The 27,901-nt window shown below is 39.7% G+C and overlaps 1 protein-coding gene across 4 annotated transcripts in view; it reads right to left on the bottom strand.

The window, feature by feature from the left end:
• Positions 1–27,901, bottom strand: part of cpeb4b (cytoplasmic polyadenylation element binding protein 4b) — a 118,418-nt gene that overhangs the window by 36,989 nt on the left and 53,528 nt on the right. For 3 of the 4 annotated variants that reach the window (XM_069898860.1, XM_069898863.1, XM_069898862.1), the window contains exons 3-4: positions 23,316–23,366; positions 7,388–7,411 (exon numbers count right to left, since the gene is read on the bottom strand). In XM_069898860.1, the coding sequence (XP_069754961.1) occupies positions 7,388–7,411; positions 23,316–23,366 (75 nt within the window). The remainder of the gene's footprint in view (positions 1–7,387; positions 7,412–23,315; positions 23,367–27,901) is intronic. The other variant, XM_069898861.1, reaches the window with a different exon arrangement.

Here is a 27,901-nt window from a genome sequence, read left to right as displayed (position 1 = left end):
TGGTAGAAAATAAACTGACATATGTTTGTTAGCATTAAGTCAAAGGAAGGTGGCCAGACATCATGTGATTGAAACTACAAGAAAATATTGATACTTATCAACAAATAATTGAAGAATGGTCGGAGCCGAGACCAGTTGCATGTAGAGTCCAGTGTCGACCTTGAAACGACTACAGACAGTCCCCAGGTTATGAATGAATTCCATTACTGGGTCTGTCCATAAGCCAGATTTGTATGCAAGGAAGAAAAGGTACTTACAGTACTTATTTGGCATTCGTGAGGTAACATTAAGCACATTATGCACATGTACAAATTGGGGAATAACGCACATGACCCAATTAGAGGCACAATGCACATTATGTGCACGCATAAATCGGGGCACAATTATGCTCATGCATGAATTGGGGAACACCCCATTAGTAAATATGAGTTGTTTGTAACTCAGTCGTTTGTAACCTGGGACTGTATTTAAAGTGAACAAAACTCTGTATTAATTGAGTGGGTATGCAGAAGGAAACAAGTAGCGACAGCTACTCCTCCTTTATGGTCCCCCCTTCCGCTAATGATATGCCATAAAGGTTGTTTGCGTTGTTCTGCTTTTTTAATCCAGCAGAGATACAGCATGGGCCACCTTTATCATTGGTGTAGTCAGTAGGATCTTGCTGGGATGCTTGGGTTGTATCGGACTGAGTAAGTGGCAGTCAGTGTTCGTGAAGCCAGTGAGAGAAATAAAGGAGTCTTCAGATCCTTTATATCTGACACTGACACCAGCCTCTGAGAGCACTGAGGTCCCTCGTCCAAGATGGACCCATTTTCCTGCCGAGATTCAAAAAACCAAGGAAGGAGAATATTTACAAGTTAGTGGTTGGTGTTGGGATAAATTGTAATTCAGACTGCATCTGTACTTGCCAGGATAAAGTAGGATTTGAAAAAAACAGCAAAATGGGCAGGCACTGAACAAAAGTACAAAAGTGAAGGGGGACACCAGTGCAGCAAATGTGTTATTTGTATTTTTAAAAAATCAAAGAAACCATCGACTGCGTTAACAAACAGATTAGATAATGAGGTATGGCCAGTCGGAGGTACTTGGTCTGTAAAGGAAATAGAAAAGGCAGAGCTATTGTTATAGGAAAAAGGTGTAGGAAAGAAATGGAAAAGAGGATAGGGAAATGGAAGGAACAGGGTTTAAAAATTTGGCAGAAGGCTAAGCAGGATAGTTGGAGGGATAATGCAAGTATGAAAGGGATTGGGATATGTACAAAAAGACAGAGGTGCTAAAGGTTGAGTGTGAAATGCATGATAATCTGAAGAATAAATGAAGAAAGTAAGGCACAGCACCAGATTATGACTAAGATGGCCAGTAAACAAGAAGACCCCAGGGATCCATTGTCTAGTATAGCAAACCTATTCCAGCATGAAATTAGGACATTTTGAGCCAGGTAAGACCCCCCACCTTATGAACCACCTCACCAAATGTCACTTGCCAGTAGTACCACCATTAGTGGATGTGATCCAGATATCATATGGCCCCTGGATGCCCCTTCCTATACGGTAGGTGGAAGAGTAAAGATGAACTCCAGGGGACAGTGGAACACAGAGACTGAACAAGTTTCAGTGTTTCTCCTTAAGATTGTTCCCAATCCTCAGGCAGAGAATCAAGGGCAGAATCAAACTATGCAAGTATACACACCTTGGAAGCTGCAGGAAATGTTGCTGATAGCCCATACTCCAGGTAGAAATAAGGACTCAATTGGGTTTGTAAGTTACCTCCATTCTACCCAAAGAATGTATGGGGCACAGCCCCAAGATTTATTCTCCCTCTGCCATGAAATCTTGATGCCAGAAGAAAATGATAAATGGAAACGGGCAATGCAGGGTGAGGGTGGCCAGCTGATTAACAACTATGCAGCATTTCAGGCACAGGTTAATACCATATTTATGACCCTGGCAGATAGTTTGAAAAACCCAATCGATATGGGAATGAAGACGCAGGTCTAAAGACAGGACAGGAATTTTGGGAAAGATTTACAACGGCCTATCAAACGTATGCAGGGTATGTAATCTTTAATGGGGCCAAACGTCTGCACAGTTTCATGCAATACTGATGCAGTGTCAGCCAGAGAAAACAGGAGTATTAGTAAAGAGATTAATGAGTCAGACAAGCAATTTTTGATGAATGCCCTTCATGCCTGGGGTTATGTTATACCACACCTTAAGGCCAGCCAGGGGAAGAAAGAAATAAAATTTCTACGCATTCTATTTAAGTGCAGAAAAACAGGTCTTGACACCGGCCTGCCTGACACCAATCATAAATTATCTGCCACCCACCACCCCAAAGTAAATGCGAACCTTTTTAGGACTAGTAAATTTCTGCTGCCAGTGGATCCTCAATGTTGTAATATTTATGCAAGAACTTTCATCCCTCTCTCTGGTAAATGTACCACAGCGATTTCAGCTGAGGTACAGACGGTAGCATTTAATGGTCTGAAGGAGGCCTTATGATTGGCCCTGACCATTGGAAGACCCCTGTATGATAGAGCATTCCAGCTCTATGTCACCATTCTACAAGGATGTTCCATGGCTGTCTTGACTCAGCATCAGTGGTGTACTTTTCCACCAAGCTAGATTCTGTGGCTAAAGGATTGCTGCCCTGTACTCAGATACTGCGCTCCTTACATGACATCATTTCTGCAGCAGACAGGTGTATTACTATCAACCCTGCAGCTTTTCTAACTCTTGAGCAGCCTGAACATGACTGTTTACAATGTAACCGACTGCTTACTTTGGCACAAAAAGATTTAAAGGACCAACTGCTGTCAGAGGTTCCTGCTTGTTTTGTGAACAGATCATATTTTATTGACAGCCACGGACACTGGTACTCAGGTTATGCCATCATCACTGATGCACAGATTTTAGAATGTGCAGCCTTTCAGAGTCCCTTTTCCATCCAGCAGGCAGAACTATCTGCATCTTGGCCACTGGCCTGTCCATCAACATTTAAACAATTCCCGTTATGTCTTCGGGGTGGCCCACGACTTTGGTGGATTATGGCAACACAGGTTCCTCAATTCTTCAGGGACCCCCATAAAAAAAAAGCACATTTTTTGTGACTAATTTATTGCAGGCACTCCTGTTGCCAAAGGATTTAACAATAATTATGTGTGAGCCCAAACGTCCCCATTTCCATATGGAAATGCAAAAGCAGATGAAGTTGCATAAAATGTGGTTTTTACCTAAGCAGTTACTGAATAGAATGACCTTACCAGAAATGGACTATGTGAAACAATTAGAGGGATGCCTCTGAAAGTCAAATGCATCCAACCATAGGTCTTTGGCTCATCCCTGCCAATTAAGTTTGTGTAGCTGACCTGTTTCTCCCAATCTTTTTGAATTACATCCATACCATGACTCACCTTGGAAAGGAGTTAATGGTGGGAGTGACATTACACATATGGTGGCATCCTAATCTAAGGAAGGAAGCATAGAGAAACATCCGGGGTGGTGTAATTTGCCAGAAAAACCCTGGAAAAGCAATAGTGTGTCCTCCCGGTGAGACATTGACCCTTTGAATATATACAAATAGATTTTCTAGTAGCCCAGAGCACACAGTTATAAATATGGTTTGGTTCTTATTAACCTTTTTAGCAGATGGATAGAAGCTATTCCTACAGTCAACACTTCAGCTGACAGCAGTGGGAGTTATACTGCAAGAAATAATACCACAATTTGAACTCCCAATTGTTATCAGCTCAGACAATGGATCACATTTTAATGCCAAAAGCCACTTTCAGGTGTTTGGACACAGATAACATGGCTGGGGAAGCACAGCTGGGACGTTCAGGTGGCCGCAGAGAAGACACCTTTCTATCACCTGAACATGCCAGCTGAAGGAGAGCCACGTTCGAGTGAAAGCCGGTTCCTATGGACTGTGGCCATAGTCCCACTGCTGCTTTCAGGTGCAATGGGGATTCTCCAAGCCAGAGAATATACCTACAGGAGGAGGGTTAGGTCAGTGCTCCTCCTGGCCGGGTTCTGCACTTTCAGGCAGCCACCCGACAGCCACATTGGGTAGAATAGGCAGGTATTCTGGCCACCTGAAAGCGGCAAAAGTGAATGAAAAACTTATCATCTCAAAATAAAACAACAATTCCACTGTGCCCATCATCCCCAGGGAGCTGGAGTAGTGGAGAAGGCTAATAGCACGTTGAAGGACAAACTGGTTAAATTAATGGAAGACACAGGTTTAACTTGGCTAAAGGTGCTACCTTTGGCTCTCTTTAAAATGAGGATAACAGCACAATCACCAGGCTAAGCAAAGCAGACATGATATTTGGGCAACCACTGTGCACGCCATGGGCGACAGACAAGAATACAGAAGTGTGCTTTGATATGGATTCCTTTAGTAATAAGATGATCATCTATGTACAATGTGATGTTCTTAAGACCTTACATTTACAGGTGTGCAACACTCAAAGAGAAAACAATAAGGAAGGGTTTGAGCTGAAAATTCAACCGAAGTTTACGCCAAGGTGGAAGTGTCCGTTTCAAGTATTGTTGACCACACCTATGGCTGTGAAGGTTGAAGGGCAGCCATGGTGGATACATCTTTCTGACTGTAAAGCTCTTGGAGAAAAATAAGGCAATGTGGTTATCACTCATACTATTATACACAAGGTATTGTTTAGGAGAGGCAAAATCTACACCAGGAAAGAATACCTTCCTGTCACTACATCACAATTATGCAGAGGTGTCACAAAAGGCACGTTAGGTTTGTGCGTCAATCCAGCAGTTGGAAGGCAGAGTCAATATGTATTCAGTTATCCCGTTAAAGAAAAGTGGGGTTCTTGTTGCATTCACTGCTTCACTACAACTGGGATTTAATGTTAGAATGAATCAATAAAAGGAGGGAATGTGGAGGGTGAGGACAAGAAAATGTAAGGGTTCTAGTGTAGAAGAGGAAATCTAAGGGTGCTTGGGGGCATTCTGTTCTAGAAAATAAACAGACACAAGTGGCCAGACATATGTGATCAAAACTTCAAGATATTATGAGAGGACTTATTAAGAAGTAATTGTGGAATGTTCTGAGCCAAGACCAGCTGCACGTAGAGTCTGATGTTAACCTTGAAAGACGAAAGTGAATGAAACTATCAATTGATTGAGTATAGCAGAAGGAAACAAGTTTCAACAGCTAATCCTCCTTTATGGTTCCCAATCCTCTGCTAGTGATATGCAATAAAGTTTGTGTTGCTCATTTATTCTGTTGTGTTATCCAGCAGAGATACAGCGTGGGTTGACTTTAACACCATTCAATTCTGTATTTGCACTTTGGAAGATTGAACTACCTAACTGTGCTTCCTTCTCCTTTCTGAATAAATGTAGGATTTGTAAAGCACTGCACTGGTAGTGAATAATGTACAGACAGGAGCTGCTTTGAGACTGCATGGATTCAATAGATGGGGCACACTGAAGGAATTAGCAGTGGACCTGAATGAATATACTGGAGCTATCACTGACTTCAATCAGAAAATAAATGGATGATTGTGTTCCTAATATGACTGACTGTATCCCAATAAGAAGCCATGGATAAATCAAAAAATTCAAACCTGTTGAAGACCAGATCTGTGGTGTAAAGATCAGAGACAAAGGAAATCCATGTACAACCTCCAGTTTATACCAATACAGAAACATTTCCAGACTAAGCTAGAGTCTGAATGGATGCTCAGCAGCTGTAGCAGGGCTTTGCATGCCATTACGTTGTGTCAGGTGAAACAAGGTAGTAGTGGTCCCCTCTTACCCGCAGTTCCACTTTTCATGGTTTCAGTTACTCGCAGTCCGAAACTGATCTGACTACCCTGGTCTCTCCCTACTGCCCCGTGTTGGTCCCCACACTAACCCCACTGCCCCGCACGGACCCGTGTCAGTCCCCACACTAACCCCACTGCCCCACACAACCCCGTGTCAGTCCCCACATTAACCCCACTGTCCTCCACAGCCCTGTGTCAATCTCCATTCTAATCCCACAGCCCCGAGTCGGTCCCCACACTAACCCCACAGTCCCACACAGTCCCCACTCTAATCCCACAGCCCCATGTCAGTCCCCACACTAATCCCACTGCCCTGCTCTCTCCCCATAGCCTCTTGTCAGTCCCCAACTGATCCCTACTTACAAATAAAAAGCTTCTAGGTACATTATAGTATTCCATATAGTTTTGCTAAGTATGTAATATGGCGTTCACACAATGTCCACATAACGCCTAATTTCAGGTAACATATCATGGATGTTAAAATCACACGCCCCATTTAGGATTTAGTACTATCTGCAGTTTCAGGCATCCGCTGGGGGGGATGTGGGGGGTCTTGGAACATGCCCCCCAACAGACAAGGGTGGACTACTGTATTGTTAACTGCAAAACGTCTCTTTTGGATGAGCTTCATGCCATTTATGCTCACTTTAAAAGCACCTTCACAAACCTGAAAACCCCTGGTGACTATGCTGCCAGTTTCAGAGCTTGATGTGAAGACCCTTCAGAAGAGGGAATCTTTGGAAAACATTCAACCTAGACCTGGCTTCATCCTTAAAGCTTGTGAGAACTGACTAGTTGAAGTTTTTGTAGACATTTTTCAACCTCTTGCTGCTATGGTCTGAAGTCCTGACCTGCCTCAAAATGGGCATCATTATGATGGATTTCAAGAAGATCTTTAAATCTATTGGCACTTTTATCTACTGTTTATGAAGTGTTTGAACAGGTTGATTATGGAACATAATCAAATTCCTGTCTCAGAAAGAACCTAGACCCACTTCAAATCTCCCATTGTCACAAAAAGTCAACAGCAAATTCATTCTTGTCAGTCCTCAACTCTGCTTTAGATAACATGGACCAAAAGAGGACCTACGTCAAGCTGTTGTTCGTTGACTACAGCCCAGTATTCATTACCATCAAACCAACAAAACTAAGAATCAAACTCTAGGATCTAGGACTTCTTTGTTCCTTGGCAACAGGATTCTAGATTTCTTTATTGAAGACACCAATCATTATGGATTCACAACATCACCTTCTCCTTGTTGATTATCAACAATATGTAATAAACTCCTTTCCAATACCTCTTGAAAGAATTCAATATCTTAAGTCAATATACTTGGGAAATAAAAATTGAAACCTGCTTTATGAACTTCAAACAAAATAGAAAGCTCAAGTCTACAATTAAATTGGAAAAATACTTCAAAAACATGGATTTGAATTCACTATGAAAATACATTTTGAGCAACACTGTTCTCAAATGAAATAAAAACTTATTTGAACTGCTTGGTTTAAAAAAAATCAAAATACTGGTTCACTGTTCTGAGATTCAATACGCTGAATATATTATACCAATTTTCATAGTTTTACCTCTCCTTCGGCCATATGTCCTCGCTGCATGTAAACAGAAAGAAAATACTTTTCAGTCATCAGAGAAAACTGAATGAAATCCATGGAAACATTTTAAATTTGTTGCATTTTGAAATGACAAAAGAGAGAAAACACTTCATACTGAAATCCCCCAAAAAGCCATCTACCATGCTTCTTATAAGGATGAAATGCCAAATTATTACTTCCAATGTGAAGAAGGGATCAAAAGCAGGATAAAAAAGTATGAATGATAAAATGAAAAATTACAAACAATTAAACAAATACTGCCTGGTGAGTTCTTGACTGGCTACAAAAACATTTTGTTTTAAAATGAGACCACTCATAAATCAACTAAATTGACCCAGTCATTCGGTTAAAAATTACAGTATTTTATTCAAAATTGTTTCCACCAAAAGACGTGCAGGACAATTTTTTTATGAAGTGGTAGGGTCCTAGAATGCGCAGAGGGGTGTGGCGGAAGTAGAATCAGCAGATGCATTGGACAGGCACAAGAACTTACAAGGAATGAAGGGTTAATAGATCACATGCAGATAGATGGAATTTATTTTGCCATATGAGATGAAAATATCGCAAACTGAAGGACCTGTTCCTGGAATGTACATTTTAAAGTACCAGATAGAAATCTTGAACTGCTGTGAGTGGATAGTCTGCACCAACTTTTCGATTAGCTGTAACTTGAATGATGGGATACTCCCACACTTACTAAATTGGACAACTGAATTTTTCACCACGAGATTAGAAAGTGATTAAAAAGTGCAACTTTGATGAATAAGTTTTTTTTTGCCTGAAGGTTGAGTTTGGGTCCATGGTAAATTGCTGAAATACATGATATAGTTTATATATGAAGCTGCAGTAATCTAGTCCAGGATAGACTAGATATTTAAGTCAATAGTTGGATCAAGCAGATTGGTTGGAATGTCTGAAATTGATTTTCATACAAATATCACTTTGGGCAAGTTTACAGTATTCCAACACATCAAATTGCAGCTTTGTTGGGGTGAAGAAATGGAGAATCAAAACTTGAGCCATTGACCATGGGGCTTGCTGGCTCTGATCTGCTTTGCTATGTGTGCACACCTGACCTCAAAACAGAACACAAGAATGTCCAATTCATGCTAGCATTATTGTGTTACTGATCTTTGCCACCCTGCATTTTTTTTCTGCCTTGCTTGCACTAAGTAAAGGATGTCTGATTGGCCTGTTTGGAAAACAATTTTGATCACTGAATCTATTTTAAACCAACTTGAAAAGCTCCAAAACTGCTCAGTCTCAAATAATCTTCTTGCCTTTAAGTGTACACACTGTTCTGTATGCAAAGTACTACATTTCATATTCCCATATCTCAATTATCCTCAACACAAAGGCAGTACAACGAAAGAGAACATTATGCAATTAACAACACAAGACCATGTTTTTTAATGGTACCTCGAGTAAAACTAAAACTTTAAAGAAACTTTCAGAAGAAAATTTTAAAAACAATTCCATAAGTATGCAGGTGCAAAGGGTTTAGGAAATTTATGACCCTAATTCTTTCTTTGATAAAGCTAATACCATCCTGTAATGGCAACAAATACTTAAATATACATTGTACCAAACAAAGTCCATCTTTGATTTCATCCTGTGAACTGTAAGGGAGAGTGAACAACTTAAAAGTTGCATAGTATCAGGGGTTGATGCACAGTCCAAATATGAATCGTTAAATTCATAATAAATTAGAATTAATTTCACAAAAAACATTGAAGTACAATATTGGTCTACTATATATGTAAATACAGAAATTTTGGGCATTAGTTTACAAGTCAAACTTATAAAAATCTTTTCAAAATGATTCACTATGCAAGCGAGATGTATTGAGCAGAAATGTTTCAGTACACAATCTTCATGGTGATCTTTGCTCCTGTGGTGTTCAATTTAATACACCCATAAAATAACACATTTTTCTAAAATGACTAATGCATGCAAATGTACATAAGCAGAGTAGATAGGCAAGCCTGGCCACAAAGCAATGAATATTGGCAAAGAGAACTGTCAAAGGGAAGTGTAAAAGATTGCAGAGGTCCATGATGCTGAGTGATCAGTACTCTAATTCACTGAAGGCCAACATGCATCTGCAGCAGGTAATGAGGAAAGTTAACAATGTTATAGTGTATTGCCCAGGGAACTTAATATGCAATTAGAAGTGAGACCATATCTGGAAGAATGTAAATGCTTTGTAGTCTAGACTTTTGTCTGGATTAAACTCCATATGGCAATGCAAATATGTTTTTTTTAGGAGAATTCATGAGGCTAGCACATACAAGATTAATGCTTATGTCTTGGAGAGTATTAAGGAGCAGAGGGACCTCCAAGTACAAGCACATAGATCACTGAAGGTGGCAAATCAGGTAGATTAGGAAGGTATATAGGATACTGGCCTCAGGCCCAAAAAGCCCTCCTTAATGTTTGGGACAAAGACTTTTTTCATTTATTTGCCCATGCTCCACAGTTTTAAATTTGTCATCAAACAATTCACATGTAATTAAAGTGCACATTCAAGATTTATTCAAGGTTATTTGTATACATTTTGGTTTGACCATGTCAAAATTACAGCACTTTTTAAATACATAGTCCTGTCATTTCAGGGAACCATAATGTTTGGATCATTTGGCATCCCAAGTGTTTGATTACACAGGTATATTTAATTGCTTTATGGGGCAGGTATAAAAGTTAGGCTTGCTTCTAAGCTTTTGATCACCTTTGGAGTCTATAGTTGCCATTTTTCAACTTGAGGACCAGAGTTGTGGCAATGAAAACCAAAGAAGCCATTTATGGGGCTGAAAAATATGAATGAAACAGTAAGAGACATCTCCCAAACCTTAGGATCACCAAAATCAACAGTTTGGAATATTATTAAGAATGTACTGGTGAGCTCAACCTTAGTCCAAGGAAAACTTCCACTACTCATGACAGAAGAATTCTCATAATAAGAAAATCCCCATAAGTAGGTCTGACAGATCAGAAACATTTCAATTGGCAGGTGTGGATATGTCAATGACTACTGTCCACAGAAGACTTAATGAACAGAAATACAGAGGCTACATTGCAAGGTGCAAACCATGGGAAAGGTGGTACCTTTTGGATCCTGAGCAGTTCCTTTACTCCTCCACACTTTGCTCTTGCCATCACTCTGATACAGGTAAATCTTGGTCTTGTCTATCCACAAGACTTTTTTTTAAGTGAACTTTGCAGGCTCTTTTAAACTAATCTGGCCATCCTGTTTCTGTTTGCATATGACAGCATAGCATCCATTTCTGTTCATGTTCTTTTGCAGACAGTAGTCATTGATAGATCTATACCTGCCTCCTGAAGAGTGCTTCTGATCTGTCAGACATACATTTGGAAATTTTTCTTCATTATGATGAAAATTCTTCTGTTATCAGCAGTGGAGGTCTTCCTTGGAATATCAGTCCCTTTGCAATTACTGAGCTTTTTTTCCAAAACTGCTGATTTTGGTAATCTTAAAATTTGGGTAATGTCTCATATTGTTTTATTCTTGTTTTCAGACTTATTGGCTTCTTTGACTTCTATTGGCACAGTTCCCCCTGAGTCTGCATGGGTTTTCTCCAGGGGTTCTGGTTTTCTCCCACTGTTCGGGTTAATGGGGTGTAAATTGGGTGGCATGGACTCATGGGATGAAATGGCCTTTTACTGTGCTGTATATCTCACTGACAAAAGGCAAAGGAGGAAAAACCCAACACCCAACCCCAACCAACCAATTTTCACCTGCAACCGCTGCAACCGTGTCTGCCTGTCCCGCATCGGACTTGTCAGCCACAAACGAGCCTGCAGCTGACGTGGACTTTTTACCCCCTCCATAAATCTTCGTCCGCGAAGCCAAGCCAAAGATATCTAAATTTTTTTAATAATCTGGTCCTCATGTTGAAATATTACAATGACAGACTCCAAAAGTGATCAATAGCTTAGAATAAAGCCTCACTCTCTTATACCTGCACCAATGAAGCAATTAAAGACACCAGAGTAATCGCAAAGACCTGCAAAGATAAATTATGGTAAAAAACATTATGGTGCCCTAAAATGAGGGGACTATGCATAAAAAAAGCTATAATTTTGACATGGTCAAACCAAAATGCATACAAATAACCTTGAATAAAATCTGGAATGTGCACTTTAATTACATGTGAATTGTTTGATTACAAATTTAAAAATGTGGAGGACAGGCAAATAAAGAAAAAAAGTGTCTTTGTCCAAACATTTTGGAGGGCACTGTACATCTTTACCATCTTTGGATGCTGCAAGAGCTGCCAAGTGTTTTTACTGGTCAGATAGAGAGACACTAGAGGGCTGATGCTGGAATCTGGAGCAAAATAAACCCCAGACTGCTTGGAGGAACTAAGGTTGAACAGATTTGGAGGTGGTAGTGGGAAGAGAGAAAGAGGAAGGAAAAGAATTGTTAATATTTCAGGTGGAAACTTTTCATCAAGGCTAATAGTGAAGAGAGGAAGTGGCAAGTATAAGAAGGGTTAGAGGAGCAAGACGGGCCAGTAGAGGATTAGTTAACCAGGATGTGGTGAAGGTTGATAGAAATGGATAGACAAGGATAAAGTTGGGAGATAAAGGCAGGTGGCTGATAGGAGCCAAAAAAAAGAAAAATGGGGCCAGATACAACAATATGGGCCAAGGAAGACTGATGACAGCATTTAGGTGTCTCTCTTTTTTTTAAATATTTTTTTATTTTTCACACAATAAACCATACTGACTAAAATACATACAGACATTTTTCTCTTGAATATATAGTGTCATTTTCTCCCCTTTTCCCCCCTCCCTTCCCTCTCTCCCTTCCTTCCCATTTATTCAAAGTTCAATCTATAAGATACATTAAGTCCGTTAAACAATGTCGTCACTTAATAAAATAAACAAGAAATTTTTGTTTTTTACTTTTATATACTGAGTCATTCATTTCGTTGTCTTCTCCTTCTGTCATTTTAGGTGGTGGAGGTTCATGGTAGGATTTCTCTATTGTATTTCATGTATGGTTCCCATATTTGTTCAAATATTGTGATGTTATTTCTTAAATTATATGTTATTTTTTCTAATGGAATACATTTATTTATTTCTATGTACCATTGTTGTATTCTCAAGTTATCTTCTAATTTCCAGGTTGACATAATACATTTTTTTGCTCCAGCTAGGGCTATCATAATAAATCTTTTTTGTGCTCCATCCAAATCGAGTCCAAATTTTTTATTTCTTATATTACTTAGAAGGAAGATCTCTGGGTTTTTTGGTATATTGCTTTTTGTGATTTTATTTAATCATCTCTTTGATTTTAGATCTTCCCAAAATTTTTCCACTTTCTCACATGTCCAAATTGCATGTATTGTTGTTCCCGTTTCCTTTTTACAGCGAAAACATCTGTCTGAAACTGTTGGGTCCCATTTATTTAACTTTTGGGGTGTGATGTATAGCCTGTGTAATCAATTATATTGTATCATGCGTAACCTCGTGTTTATTGTATTTCTCATAGTTCCGGAGCATAGCTTTTCCCATGTTTCATTCTTTATCTTTATGTTTAGATCTTGTTCCCATTTTTGTTTAGGTTTACAGTTTGTTTCCTCGTTCTCCTTTTCTTGAAGTTTGATGTACATGTTTGTTATAAATTTTTTTAATTATAATTGTGTCTGTAATCACATATTCAAAATTGCTTCCTTCTGTTAACCTCAGACTGTTTCCCAATTTGTCCTTCAAGTAGGTTTTCAGTTGGTGGTATGCAAACCTTGTATCGTGAGTTATATTATATTTGTTCTTCATTTGTTCAAAAGATAATAATTTATTTCCCGAAAAACAATTTTCTATTCTTTTGATCCCTTTTCTCTCCCATTCTCTGAAGGAAAGGTTATTTATTGTGAAAGGGATTAGTTGATTTTGTGTCAATATTAATTTTGGTAGTTGATAATTTATTTTATTCCTTTCTATGTGAATCTTCTTCCAAATGTTGAGTAGATGGTGCAATACTGGTGAATTCCTATGTTGCACCAATTTTTCATCCCACTTATAGAGTATATGCTCAGGTATGTTCTCCCCTATTTTATAGCTCTAATCTGGTCCAATCTGGTTTTTCCCTTGTTTGATAAAAATCTGATAGGTATCTTAATTGTGCTGCTCTATAATAATTCTTAAAGTTTGGTAGTTGTAATTTGTACCATTCTGTTAATTTATCTAGTGCTATCCCCAGTTCCCCCACTTTCCATAAGAATTTCCTTATTATTTTCTTTAGCTCCTTGAAGAATTTCTCTGTTAGGTGAATTGATAATGATTGAAATAGGTATTGCATCCTTGGGAAGGTGTTCATTTTAATATAGTTTATCCTTCCTATCAGTGTTAGTGGTAAGTCTTTCCAGTGCTCTAAGTCGTCTTGTAATTTTTTCATTAATGGCTGATAATTTAGTTTATAAAGATGGCCGAGATTATTATTTAGTTGTATACCTAGGTATTGAATTGCTTGTGTTTGCCATCTAAATGGTGATTCTTCCTTAAACAGCATTTAGGTGTCTCAATGAGTACTACAAATGCTATATAGCCTTTTATACCTAGACAAATGATGATATATGGAATTAATACAGAAACATGCTCACCAGTCAGCATGGAAGAGCAATACAAAATGGCCAGTTTCCCTGGCAACCAGAATTTAAAAGGGCAAGAGGGAACTTAACTAACAAAGTCTTGAAAAATCTTCACAGGATAGATCTGGTCAAGATGTTTCCTCTGAGGGAAAAAAAAATCACTGGTTCTAGATGAAGAATAAGAGGTCACCTAAGTCAGATGAGGCAAAATATTTTCCCCTTACAGTCTTGACCCTTTGGAACTCTCTTCCTCAAACAACAATGGAAGTAGAGTCTGAATGTTAAGGCAGATAAACACAAGTGGATAAAATGGCAGGAAAGTAGAATTGAGGATTAAAACAAATCAGATTTGCCAGGCACTTACTATATGCCAGTAAAGGCTCAGGGATGGGTGAGAGGTAATGGGCTGTCTTACATTTCCATTTCAAGCTTCACCACACACAACCCTTTTAATCTAATGTCTCTCACCCAAAGAGCACAAAACATGGCTATCAAAGTATACAGTGAAATATAGATCAGTTGCAGATATGGGCAGAGAAGAGACAAATAGTGTTTAATTTTGTAATCAAGATAGAGGTCAAATGCAAGGGGAAAGTATTCAGTTATAATGACAGGACTTAAAAAATATTGATATGCAGGTTAACATCTAGGGGTTGTGCTCCATAACCCCTTGAAAGTGGCCACAAAAGTAGATAAAGGCATGTAAAGGCAGCAGATAGCATGCTTGCCTTCATTAGTTGGGGCACTGAGGAGCATAGTAAAGAAATCATGTGCATGCATACAACTTGGTTAGGCTGCACTTGGAGGTATGTTCATTTCTGGTTGTCTCATTACAGGAAGGATGTGGAGACTTTGGAAAGGGTCCAGAATAGATTTATCAGGATACTACCTAGATTGAAAGGCATGAGCTGTGAAGAAAGGTGTGATAAATTATTTTCTGGAGCAGAGACTGAGGGGAGACCTGATGTTTAGAAAATTGCGGGGCATTGATTGAGTAGATATTAATAACTGCTTTTTTAGGGCAAAAATTTCACTGCTAGAAAACATTCAATTAATGTGGGGTGGGAATGAGGAATTTTAAAGGAGACGTGCAATGCATTTTCTTTCAATGGAGAGTGGAACGTCTATGGAATAGGCTGCCAGAGCTAGTGATGGAAACAGATACAATAATAGCTTCTAGCTAAACACGCAAATATATATGAAGTGGAGGATATGTATCATGTGCAAGCGACTTAGTTTAATTTGGGCACCATGTTGGCCACAGACAGAATCAGAATTTATTGTCATGAACAAGCCATGAAATTCGCTGATTTTGCAGCAGCGTCACAGTGTAAACATTCATATTATAACCATCTTGCAGCATTTCTATAAAAAAGTAAAAATGATAGTGCACGAAAAGTAAGGCAGTGTCGTTGGTTCAATGATTATTCAGGAATCTGATGGCAGCGGGGAAGAATCTGCTCTTGTGCCACTGAGTATTTGTCTTTAGGCTCCTGTACTTTTCCTCAGATAGTAGCAGAATGAAAAGGGCATGGCCTGGGTGGTGGGGGTCTTTGAAGATAGAGGCTGCTTTATTAAGACACCTCCTCTTGTAGATGTCCTCGATGGAGTGTTAACAACCTTTTGGAGTTTATTCTTGACCTGAGATTGGTGCTTCCATACCAGATAGTAATGCAACCAGTCAGAATGCTCTCCATGCTACATCTGTAGAAACAAGTCTTCAGTGACATACCAAATCTCCTCAGACATCTCACAATGTATAGCTGCCGGCAAGCCTTCTTTGTGATTGCATCGACATGGAGGCTCTAGGTCAGATCGTCAGAGATGTTGACACCTAGGAATTTGAAGTTCTTGACCCTCTCCACTACTGAGCCCTTAATAAGGACTAGATCGTGCTTCCCCTACCTCCTCCTAAAGTCCACAATCATCTCTTTGATTTTGCTAATATTGAGCGCAAGATTGTTGGCATGGCACCATTCAATGAGTTGATGGGCCACAGGGCCTGCACTTTCTATGAAAAAAAAATCAAATTTCGGGGAAAATTCTCTCATGAATTTAGTATTATTGTCAAATCTTCTGCTTTTATACAACTACCAAGCTACCAAGACGAGCAATTATCCATCAGATAAAGGTTCACTACTTAATTTAAACCTTGCAAGAATTTAGCAATATAGGAAGATTCATTATTAATGTAAATTGAGTAACATTTGTCACAATAATTACTGTTGAAACAATCTGAATACCATGCTTACTCTAGCGTTAGAACATTCACTGCAATCAAGTACCATTCAAAGAATTAACAGAACTTAATTTGGGTTCATTTTCCTTTTTTGTTTGCTTTGTTCATCATTAGGTTTCCATTTCTGGCTGATTTTATATTTCCATCACCTGTTTTTGTTTTAAGAGATAGGAACACAAGTTGCCAGCCCATTATCTTTCTGCTTAGGCTTTGAGCATAATATTTGGCTGATTATTTCTGGAAATTTTGTGAAGTGGTATGAATGATGCACAAATAATAATTATACATATAGAACATGGAAGTTATTCAGAGCTATATGGCAGTAACCATCAGCTGGCATGCACAAATAAGATCTTAACAAAAGTCAATCATATATGGCCAGAATTCCAGATGTTCAAAGATGACCAGTATAACAGAAGTTAAAACTCAACTGCATTCATTTACAAAGTGCTTTGTTAATCCCCTTAATTCATTTACTGCACAGCTTTTCAAAATACATGTCTGTTGTAGGTCAAGATGTCATTACACACCCTATAAGCAGGAAAAAGAGCTTTTAGTCAAATTCAAAAAGTTGTAATTCAGAAATACTGAGACTGCTACAAAAGATTTAAAATATGGATTATATTACCTGCAATGAATATTGTGGGCAAGTAATAGTTGGCAGTTAAAGTAGTAGAGCCTTATACAAAGACCACAAAAAAAGATCAAGTGCAATGTAATTTGATTTATAGCATCAAATCAAATAAGGAACTGATTTTTCTTGTTCATGATTGGGTGCCAGAAAATAAAATCCAGAATGAAGAAAGTTCTACAAATCACGGTTTATGGTATATTCAATTATCTTCTTTAGCTTGAATTATAGTACAACTCTAATTATCCAAAATCCTCATTTATCCAAAGATTTTTCAGAGCTGAACTGACTTCACAGGTTGGAAAAAAAATTACACGACATGAAATTAGAATGATGATTGTCTTCATTTCTCTTCTCTTTCCATTTCTTCTTTACCTTTCCATTTTGACTTTTCTCTCCAACTCTCCTTCTCAAACTGCGTACCACAGTCTCTCAGCCCTCTCAAACTGCGTGCCAGTCTCTCAGCCCTCTCAAACTGCATGCCACTGTCTCTCAGCCCTCTCAAACTGCGTGCCAGTCTCTCTGCCCTCTCAAACTGCGTGCCAGTCTCTCAGCCCTCTCAAACTGCGTGCCACTGTCTCTCAGCCACAAGCAGTCAGAGGAATCCCTTGTCCCAGCATCATCAAGAAGAGCAGCCTCCAGGTAGGAGTGGGGACTTCAGTGGGGAGGTGTCAGTGATCAGCAGCGGCCAGCATTTTTTTGTGAGAATTAAACATTATTTTAAGGCTTAAAAAGCCTTCCCTTGTTGTTTCTTGTTGTTTAAAAACTGTTAGAATTGATTTGCTGTTGCTACTGGCCTATTAAAAAAAAAAGACCAGTTATCTAAAAAAAATTATCCAACATAGGCACTGTCCTGACCATTTTGGATAATTGGAGTTGTACTGTATTATATGAACCTCCCCTCTGATCTGCTTGTGGATGAAAGCAATAAGGATGCAGATATTTTCCAGTTATAACTACATTGCTGACCCTCTTGATCCTAAATTAACACTTCCAGAAAAAGACTATTTGCAGTTTTCCTCAAAATATAATCTACTGGACTAAAGCATTTACTGCTGGGGGAAGAACATATTAAATGTTCAGTGTTATGCCCCACAGTAATTTTGTGCTGGTTGTGCTTGCCATTCTTTACAAAGTTAAAATCCTAATTGTTGTAAGACACTGTTATGCTATGATTGACTTCTGCCGGCTGGACACACCTCCCGAGACCAATCCTACCCATAACCTTTTGCATGCTCCCCATTTTACTTTGCCTTGATCAGTCAATGAGGTTGATGGCTGTTCCAGTCTATAGTTAATAAAAGCCTATCAGTTTCACTTCAGTCTTGTGATTATTGATGGCACATCAATTTTATTAACTATAAATTTTTAAAGAAAGATGGAGCAGTACCTGAAACGTGAGAAGCTCAACTTAGACCCTCGACCATCTGACACCCCAAACACGTGTGAACTCTGGCTATACTGTTTTGAAGACTTCCTGATGGTGGCCATGGACATTATCACCATGGATGAAAACCGACTGAGGCTCCTCTGCTTGTGAGGACCTCTGGTATTCCCGATGATCAACGACGTCAGCTCGTACATGGAGGCCATGGGTATACTGAAGGCCCAGTCTACGCCAGGCACCTCATGGCCCCCAGAAAGCAGTAACCCAGTGAGTCAAGTACCTTCGGGCCCTCCGGAACCTATGCAGAGCATGTGAATGCAAGGCCATGACAGCCGCCCAGAACGCTGAGGACCTCATTCGGGACACTATATGTGGCCAAAATCCACTCAGAGTACATAAGGCAGGAACTCCTGGAATAAAAGATATTTGATCTAGAGGGCAATTGAACTGAAAGATGCTGGAGGTTGCCCTCCGCTATCTTAGCTTGAGGGATTGTTCCGTGCCATGAGTGACTGGTCGCTGACACCATCCCACTCCTCTAGTGACCTAACTTCAGTCGCTACTGCAGATGATCACCCCAAATGCTATTTCCGTGGGCGGGGTAAACACTAGAGGAAAGTGCCCTGCCAAGGAAGCAGTATGCGCTAGGTGCAGAAAAGAAAGGACATTATGCCAAAGTCTGGCAGTCCAAACCATCCGTGAAATCTAGCAGTGGTGCATGCGCATTTGCCACTCTGGACAGCGTGATTGGCACCGTCTCCTCTGCGAACCAGCAAAGCCTTGTGCAAGTCAATGGGCATAATTTTCTCGGGCCTACAACACCACAGGGAACAGCGAGGGTGGCCATCTTGGGATCGTGAGCACCCATTAGACTCAGCGAGACTATACTGGCCTCCATCACCTCAAACCAAGAGGGACCATATGAATTTGCCAGGTCCATGATGGCGTCCAGGTAAACAGGTGCAATATGAACTGTTTATTTGATAGCGGGAGTACAGAAAGATTTAGGCTAAGCGCCTATCCTTCAAGGTACAGCCCACCAAACAAGATATCACTCGCATCCAAATCCCATATGGCAGCTATCCATGGGTCCTGTGTAGTGACCCTGACCATTGGAGACATAGCTTATAAACATTTAGGCTATTTGTCATGCCACAACTTTGTGCCCCCTTACTAATGGGGCTGAACTTCCAGTGCCAACTTCAGAAAGTTGCATTGAAATTTAATGGGCCCCATCCACCCCTCACCATTTGCAACAAACAGTTCACAGACGGCCCTCTACATGCAACCTGTGGCGTCTCCACTCTCAAGGTAGACACCCCCACTGTTTCCCAACCTCACCCTGACTAACTGGTGGCTACCAGGAGCAGACAAGGCATTCATTGCCGGAGGTTCAGTATTTGTTGGGCAAGAGTATCATCGAGGCCAGCCATAGCCCTTGGAAGGCCTAGGTGATTGTGGTAAAGAACAGGGAAAAGAATAGGATGGTCATAGATGACAGCCAAACTATCAACTGGAACACACAGCTTGATGCATACTCTCTTCCCCGCATAACCGAAATGGTGAACCAGATTACACAATATCAAGTATTCTCCACGATCAACCTGAAGTCAGCTCCCGATCTACCCAGAAGACCACCAGAATGCCGTATTTGAGACCGATGGCCGCCTCCATCAATTCTTCCAGGTCCATTTCATCACCAACTGGGTCTCAACTTTCCAGATGGTGGACTACTATAATCTGCAGGCCACTTTCCCATACCATGATAATGTGACCATCTGTGACCACGACCTGCAAGATCATAATGCAAATCTTCTTAAATTCCCCCAGGCAGCAAAACTCTTGAACCTTACTTAGAACAAGGATAAATGTGTGTTCCAAACATCCTCAGCTGTGTGGTTGAGAATGGCATCATTGGCCCAGACCCTGACTGCACATATCCATTGCTGGAGCCACTTGTCCCAAATATTCTCAAAGCATTGAAGAGATACCTAGGCTTTTTCTCATACTATGCTCAATGGATCCCCAACTATGCAGACAAGGTTCGCTCATTGGGCAAAACACGACGTTTCCCTTGCCAGCAGAGCCAAAGCTGCATTTGACCATATCAAGGAAGACATTGCCAAGGCAACCATGCATGCTATAGACGCGTCCACACCATTCCAAGCGGAGAGCAATGTGTCTGACTTTGCCCTGGCTGCCACACTCAACCAAGTGGGCAGACCTGTTGTCTTCTTCTCACACACCCTCCAAGGCCCTGTAATTTGCCACTCTTCAGTCAAAAAGGAGGCCAGGCCATTGTAGAGCAAATATGCCATTGGAGGCACTACCTAGCAGGAAAACAATTCATCTTCTTCACGGATGAGCGAGTGACAGCATTCATATTTAATATGTGACAGAGTATTTAGATGTGCTTTGGGAAGGATTATTAGAGCAGGTTGCACACAAAGATTTTAAAATACAGAATATTTGCAGGATTTTTGCAGAGTGCTTTTTGCAAAAAGAGCAACAAAGTTGCAGCATACAACTTGCCTGGGAGAGCATGTGATTTTTGCAGGCAGACAAAACAGTTTTGCTCTCAGAGAGGGAGGGTGTGAAACAGAGAGAAAGGAGACAGAAATCAGTTACAGAAGGACAAAGCTGGCAAACTTTTGGAAGACTGCCTGATCAAAGGAAAGACTGGCTATGTGAAAGATGACTTGAAAGAAGGATCATCTGGAGAACCCTGAAAGGGGCAAATTTCATCAGCAAGACTGATTAAACAGGAATCAGATGCGGATGTCCTGGAACAAAAAGGAATCTCTCTCTGAAGACCAACAAGAATCCTCCTGAGTAGTAAGCACCAAAGACTGGTGCTTACTACACTGCATGCCTGGCTTACCTCCCCAGGACCAATCCTGCTTCAAAAGCACACCAGGCAATTTAAGACTGATCCACTGGTCGAGAGGGTCCACCTTCTCCACATAAACCCTCAAATATGCTTACGTTCTCTTCCCTGACAGACACGAGGATTTAGTTTCAATCCAGGATCTGGCACCGTCATGTGCCCCTCTGACCACCACTGATCTCCAACAGACACCCTCTCTCTCTCTTTCTCCCCCACCCCTCTGCTACCTTAGGGGCCTCTGTAAGCCTGTTAAGCACCAAAGACTGGTGAACTGTTAATGCTAACTTCTGTGCACAATACAAGAATTGCCTGCAACCAGTGAGATTGGACTGAGATCCAAAGAACTTTTCTAATCTTAAATACACATTACAAACACCTGCGCTTAGAGGGGGGATTAAGTAGGTTAAGTAACAAGTTAAAGCTACAATTCTGTTTTCATGTTCAAATATAATTAAAAACTATTTTTGTTTAAGTAACCCTGTGTCATGGTGCATATCTAGTGCTGCTGGTTTTTGGGGTCCTCTGGACTCCGCAACAAATAATAAGCAGAGGAGGGAAAAAAAATCAAGAACGATTAGATCCTCAGCTGGAGAATTGAACCATTCAGTTACAACTATCATCAACTATCATCATTATCCTCTACTGGACCAGCAAACTTAATGAGCCACCGAACACTTAATTCCGTGGGACGTGCCAGTGTCCAAATGGACAGACTGCAGACCCTCTAAAGTAATCTTTCACCCCAGAGTGACTAGGTTTTTCCATTTTATTAAAGCTCGCAATTTATCATACTGCGTTGAAGTCCAGATAATGACTAAAAAACTGCAAGGTCTGCACCGAATGTAAAGCGTAATTCTACCAACCGGACAAGGCGCACCTGATCAAAGCTACCTGCTCCTTCAAGCACCTAAACATTGATTTCAAGGGGCCCCTCCCATCTTCTATTTCCTTACAATCATCAACGAATACTCACATTTCCCTTTTGCCATCCCCTGCCAGGTTATCAAGGCCTTCTGCACTGTCTTTATGAATTTGGGTAACCAGGCTTCATTCACAGCAACGAGGGGACCTCATTCATGAATGATGATCTGGGGCAGTAACTGCTGGCCAGGGGCATCGCCACAAACAGGACCACTAGCTACAATCCTAGAAGGAATGGGTGTGGCAAGGGAAAATACCACAGTCTGGAAAACCATTCTCCTGGCACTGAAGTCATGGGGCCTCCCCACCTTCCAATGACAAGAAGTCCTCCCAGATGTGCTCCATTCTGTTCGGTCACTTTTATGTACGGCCCACTAACAACATGCCTCATGAACGAATGTTTGTTTTCCCTAGGAAGTCTGTGTCAGGGACTACACTGCATGCCTGGCTTACCTCCCCAGGACCAATCCTGCTTCAAAAGCACACCAGGCAATTTAAGACTGATCCACTGGTCGAGAGGGTCCACCTTCTCCACATAAACCCTCAAATATGCTTACGTTCTCTTCCCTGACAGACACGAGGATTTAGTTTCAATCCAGGATCTGGCACCGTCATGTGCCCCTCTGACCACCACTGATCTCCAACAGACACCCTCTCTCTCTCTTTCTCCCCCACCCCTCTGCTACCTTAGGGGCCTCTGAGCCTGCAGACGACCATTCTCCACCCCTGGCTACTGTTGTCACGCATGATGCAGCAGCACCACATTTCTTTACCCCCTCACCCAACCTGGCAAACTAACTGGTGACGACAGGCCAACCCAACAAACTGCTCAGGGGCCACAGCAGCGCACCCCAACCATTACCATGTCATTCTTGGCAGCAAAGGAGACCCCCTTACAAACTTAATCTGTAAAATGCATATATATGTTTCATTTTCTTTTCACCCCACTGGTCTCTTCTTAAAAAGGAGGGGTGAATGTGGTAAACCACTGTTATGCTGGGTAGGCTGCTGGTGGCTGGACACACCTTCCGAGACCGATCCTACCCATATCCCTTTGCATGTTCCTTGTTTCACTCTACCTTGATCAGTCAATGAAATTGACAGCTGTTCCAATCTATAGTTAATAAAAGCCTATCAGTTTCATAACTTCAGTCTTTTGTGATTATTGATGGCGCATCACTAATGTTGGCATAATAAGTTTACATTTATAGCAAATACTCACCATTAATAGGAAGAGGACTGTCTGATCCAGGATGCACATAGTTTAAACGACCTAAAAAAGATGGAATAAAAAGTTATAAGCAGTTACAAACTGAAACTGTTCAAGTTACCATTTCAGGTAATAGCCATGTAATATCCATACAATGTTCATGGTCCAGAGTATTGTAATTTGTAGATTATAAATGTGTAGACTTGTGCAATTTATTAAATTCATTTATTTTTAAAATTTTCAGCATTTTTATGCATCTGTTATTACCATATATTCAACGTACAAGTCGATCCCCATTTTTCAGCTTCATTTTAATTGTTTTATGGTATATCCAGGGTAAAAGTCAACCCCAATTTTATGGATGCCTGAATTGGCCCATTAACTGGCGTACAAGTCTCAATGCTTGAGATGGGCCATTGAGTGGCATATACGTCGATTCCCAAGGATCACGCAATTGATCTGCTGGGCGTTGGCTGGAGGTGATTGCTATCCTGGAGGGCCCATTGACACAATTTGCAATGAAAGTATGAAGCGAGTTTTAACTTGAAAGTGATAGAAACGGGTAAGAAAACAAACAACTGAGCTGCTGGAAGAAAATTTGATATATATGAGGTTGATAAGAGATTGGAAGAAAGAAGAAACTTTAAGAAAAATACCACAAAGGCAATGTTCCCTGAGAAAAGGAAATACTCATTGACCAGAGTTGAAAAATCATATTGCAGAATGAGTACATGAACAGAGGCAAGATCTCTACATAGTCACCTGAAATAAAATAAGAACATTTGCACTGCAGTGGGCAAAGTCGCACCCAGACCTCAATAAAGATTTTGAGGCTACAGTAGACTGGTGCAAATGTTTCATGGAGGAAAAAATCTGGTATTATGACAAAAAACAAAAATTGCACAGAAACTATCAAAAGATCCTGATCACAAAGTTGTAAGTTTCTCCAGTTTAATATACAGAACTGACAGAAACACAAGTTTCCATTGGCAAATATCAAAAACCCCTATGAATTTCGACATGATAGGCAATAGAACAGTGGAATGGAAAAGTGTTAAAACTGTGCAAACCAGAAGTACAGGCCACGAAAGGACCAGGTTTACAGTGGTGTTCTCGTGCATGGCCGATGGGACAAAGTTAAGATTAAGACCCACAGTAATCTTCAAATGTAAAATTAAACCTAAACTAAAATTCCCTGCAGGTATTTTTGTACATTTTCATGAAAAAGGATGGATGAAAATGGTATAAAATTATTGTTAGACAATATGTGGAACAGCCAGTTTACGCAAAGAACGGCATTTACTAGTCTGGGATATGTTTAAAGCCACTTAACTGAGAAGACTAAAAGTAGATTAGCACTATATAATACTTACATGGCAGTTATCCTGGGTGGAGGTGACATCTATATTGCAACCTCTCGAATGACTGCTTGAACAAGCCATTAAAAGGCCATGTGAGTGAGGAAAGGAATATATGGATGTTGAGTGCAGAAAAGTCGCTTACTAAAGGCAGGGCAATGCATGTTGCATTGCTTGATGTGCTGTGTAACTTCATGCTCACAGCATGAGACAAAGTTAAAGTAGAGAGAGTAATAAAATAGTTCAAAAGATGCAGCATTTCTTGAGCTGAAACCACCTCATCAGATACAGACTGGGATCTATATGATGTCTGTTTAAACACAGAGTGTGGATGAGCTTGTAGCCATCTTTGCCTCAAATGATAGCAAGAGTGATTTAAGGGTTGTGTTGTTTTGAGACAATGATAGTGATTTTGAAGGGTTCTAATTGTGTTATTTTCAATAAAAATCTGTCGCAGTCTATTTTTGTTGTTGTTCTAAGGGTCAACTTGTACACAGAATCTGCTTTACATGTGTCGACTTTTATGCTGGATCAGCGTGGATTGGATTGAGATGAATTTAAGGTCTCAAAAGTATATCCAGCGTAAAAGTCGACCCCCATTTTTTGAGAGCTTTTTTAGGTTTCACGACTCAACTTATATATCCCAAAATATACAGTAGTTGTACAACACCAGGCCAAATTGAATACAATTGCAAAAGGAATCCATATTGGTAAAATAAAACATTGACCTAGTACTGTCCTCATTTTTTAGATAATTAACTGGCCTATATGTATAGGCTGGTTTCAATTTAAAATTGCTCAATTCAGACACAGTGGGTAAATAACTGCACAGCTAGTATTTTTATGAGTACATATTAAGAACACACTCAAAAATGCAACTTAAATATCTATTACATATGCATGTCATGCCTGTTAAAAAATAAGATGTGCAGCACAATAACAGGCCCTTCAGCCCACAAGCTCGTGAGGCCCGAGCCCATTCTGCTAATCGCGCAATCCATTTTTAGTCTACAATTTTTCTTTGAATTTGTTCACTAATGCAATTCACCAGTAAACTCTAACTCACTCAAGGGATTACACCCACATTGTTGAACAAGGTCAAAGTTTGCTTGGATAATATTACCCATTGGATTGCCACACTGGCCATACAAGTAGTCACAGGGTAACTTATCATGACCTATACTTTGCAGAGATGTACCTGGTTTTAAGAACAAATTGGGCAGAAGCTTTGGACTTGTGAAAAGAGTGGCTGGTCACTCGAGACAAGCTCTGACCAGAGTACACTGAAGACTTAAAGACAGGCTATATGTATAGTTGTAAATGATCATTTTGCATGTCTTCAAGAAAGAGAGGGAAGAGATACTGACATTAATAAAAATGTTAAATATTGGAAGTGATAAGCTAGAACATTTTAAGAGGTCTGGATGTACCATATAACCTTCTATACCTAGGTGATTTAAGTGCTCATCCCGTAATAGTTGACAGGAGTTGAAACAATCTGAATGATAAACAAGGCCATGAATAAACAATGTTTGGCCACACTAGAATGGCATGTACAAATTTAGTGATTCGATTACATAGAGTGTGCAGAGGTGATTTACAATAATGTTGCCAAGACTGGGAAATTATGAACAGAGGATGAAGAAAGGAGACAGAGGGGAAGATTTAATCCAGGCATTCAAAATGATAGGCAGTATCAAAGTGACCTATTTCACTTATTACAAAGGACAAACTCTTAGAAGTAGAGAAAATATTTTACATTCAGTCGAGAAAGAATGGAATTTATTGCCAGAAAGGCAAGCATATGGTTCAAGTTCTTTGGATAAATAGATCTATTACATAATCAAAGAGCTGTAAAATAGAGCAACTCATAACTTCCATTCTGGCCAGCAATGACATGGCTCAAGTGGCATGGCTCTCTTGCTATTGCTGGAACTTCCATCCACATCTTTGATACTTTAAAGTTTTTAATTATGCCCAAGTCCTATTGTTGTTGATAGATGAATGAATTGAAGTGAAGAAAAATGTCACGGAGTACTTGGATTCTGAACAGAAATCCACATGGTTTTAGAGCTGTACATACAAGGTCAAGAACATACAGTGAGCCAAGGGAAAATCCCCAAGTTGCTGTTACCAGCAAGCACAAACATTAAATAGAATCATTGCTTCCTCCAATTAGCTTCTGCTTTAGAATAAAATATCTACTTCAGATAGACCAAATGAAATGCCCTTGGAATATTTTTCACTGCCATGCCAAGCTTCTAATATAAAAAGCAACAATTCCAATGGTTCCTGTTTGTGTTTACTGAAATTCAAACCTCAACTTCAGTGTGATACTTTCATCCTTGTTATCCAATTTCTGTAACTTTCCTGAAAATAGTCTATAATATTAAATTCTCTTCACAGTCAGGTTAATTAGTTAATTAACTCAAGCTTGGCCTGCTATTCAACACGATCATGGTTGATATGCCTCATCTCTTCTGTGCTTGCTCCCATAGTACTCAAATTCTTTAACTTTCAAATTTTATTTTATTGGCACATGTAAAAAGTAGATACATAGCCAAATTACTATAGATCAAAAATCAATACATGCTGTTTTATCATTTTTTTCTCTCCCTCCACCCACTCCCTCATAGAAACACCCACAAGAAAAAAACAGAAGAAGAAAATAGATTAATTGCATTACAAAAATACTGGATATTACCTTATAACTAAATTATGACCTAATTATGCTAACCTCTTCAAATACAAATATAACTAATAAATATAAAATATATAATGAACTAAAACACTACCGTATAATATATAATACTTGGTCAAAATCTATCGATAAAAATACATACAAAACATCAAATAATAATAAAAGTAAAAAATTTAAATTATTAAGGTGAGGTAAGGCCGGGGATTGATAAAGCTCAAACCATAATCTACAAATTCACTTAATACAAGTATTTATAAAGTTATAACACCAATCTTTTGCATATATGGAAACCAAATTTTCAAAGTTTTTACATTTATTCTTTAAATTATATGAAATCTTTTCCAAAGGTATACAACTTTGCATTTCACCATGCCATCTATCTAATGCTAAATCCATGAAACAGCTACAATTTTTTGGCAAATGCTAGCGCAATCTTTAAAAATTCCTTTTGAAACCAATGCAACTTTAAATCTGGATTAATCCGTGAAATATTCCCCCAAAAGATTTCACGGGAGTCTAACATCCATTACCTGTTGAAG

Source organism: Narcine bancroftii, chromosome 9 (assembly GCF_036971445.1).
Source record: "Narcine bancroftii isolate sNarBan1 chromosome 9, sNarBan1.hap1, whole genome shotgun sequence".
Taxonomy (NCBI): Eukaryota; Metazoa; Chordata; class Chondrichthyes; order Torpediniformes; family Narcinidae; genus Narcine; species Narcine bancroftii.
Note: the sequence above shows the minus strand (reverse complement) of the source record. Positions and strands in the feature narration are given on the sequence as shown.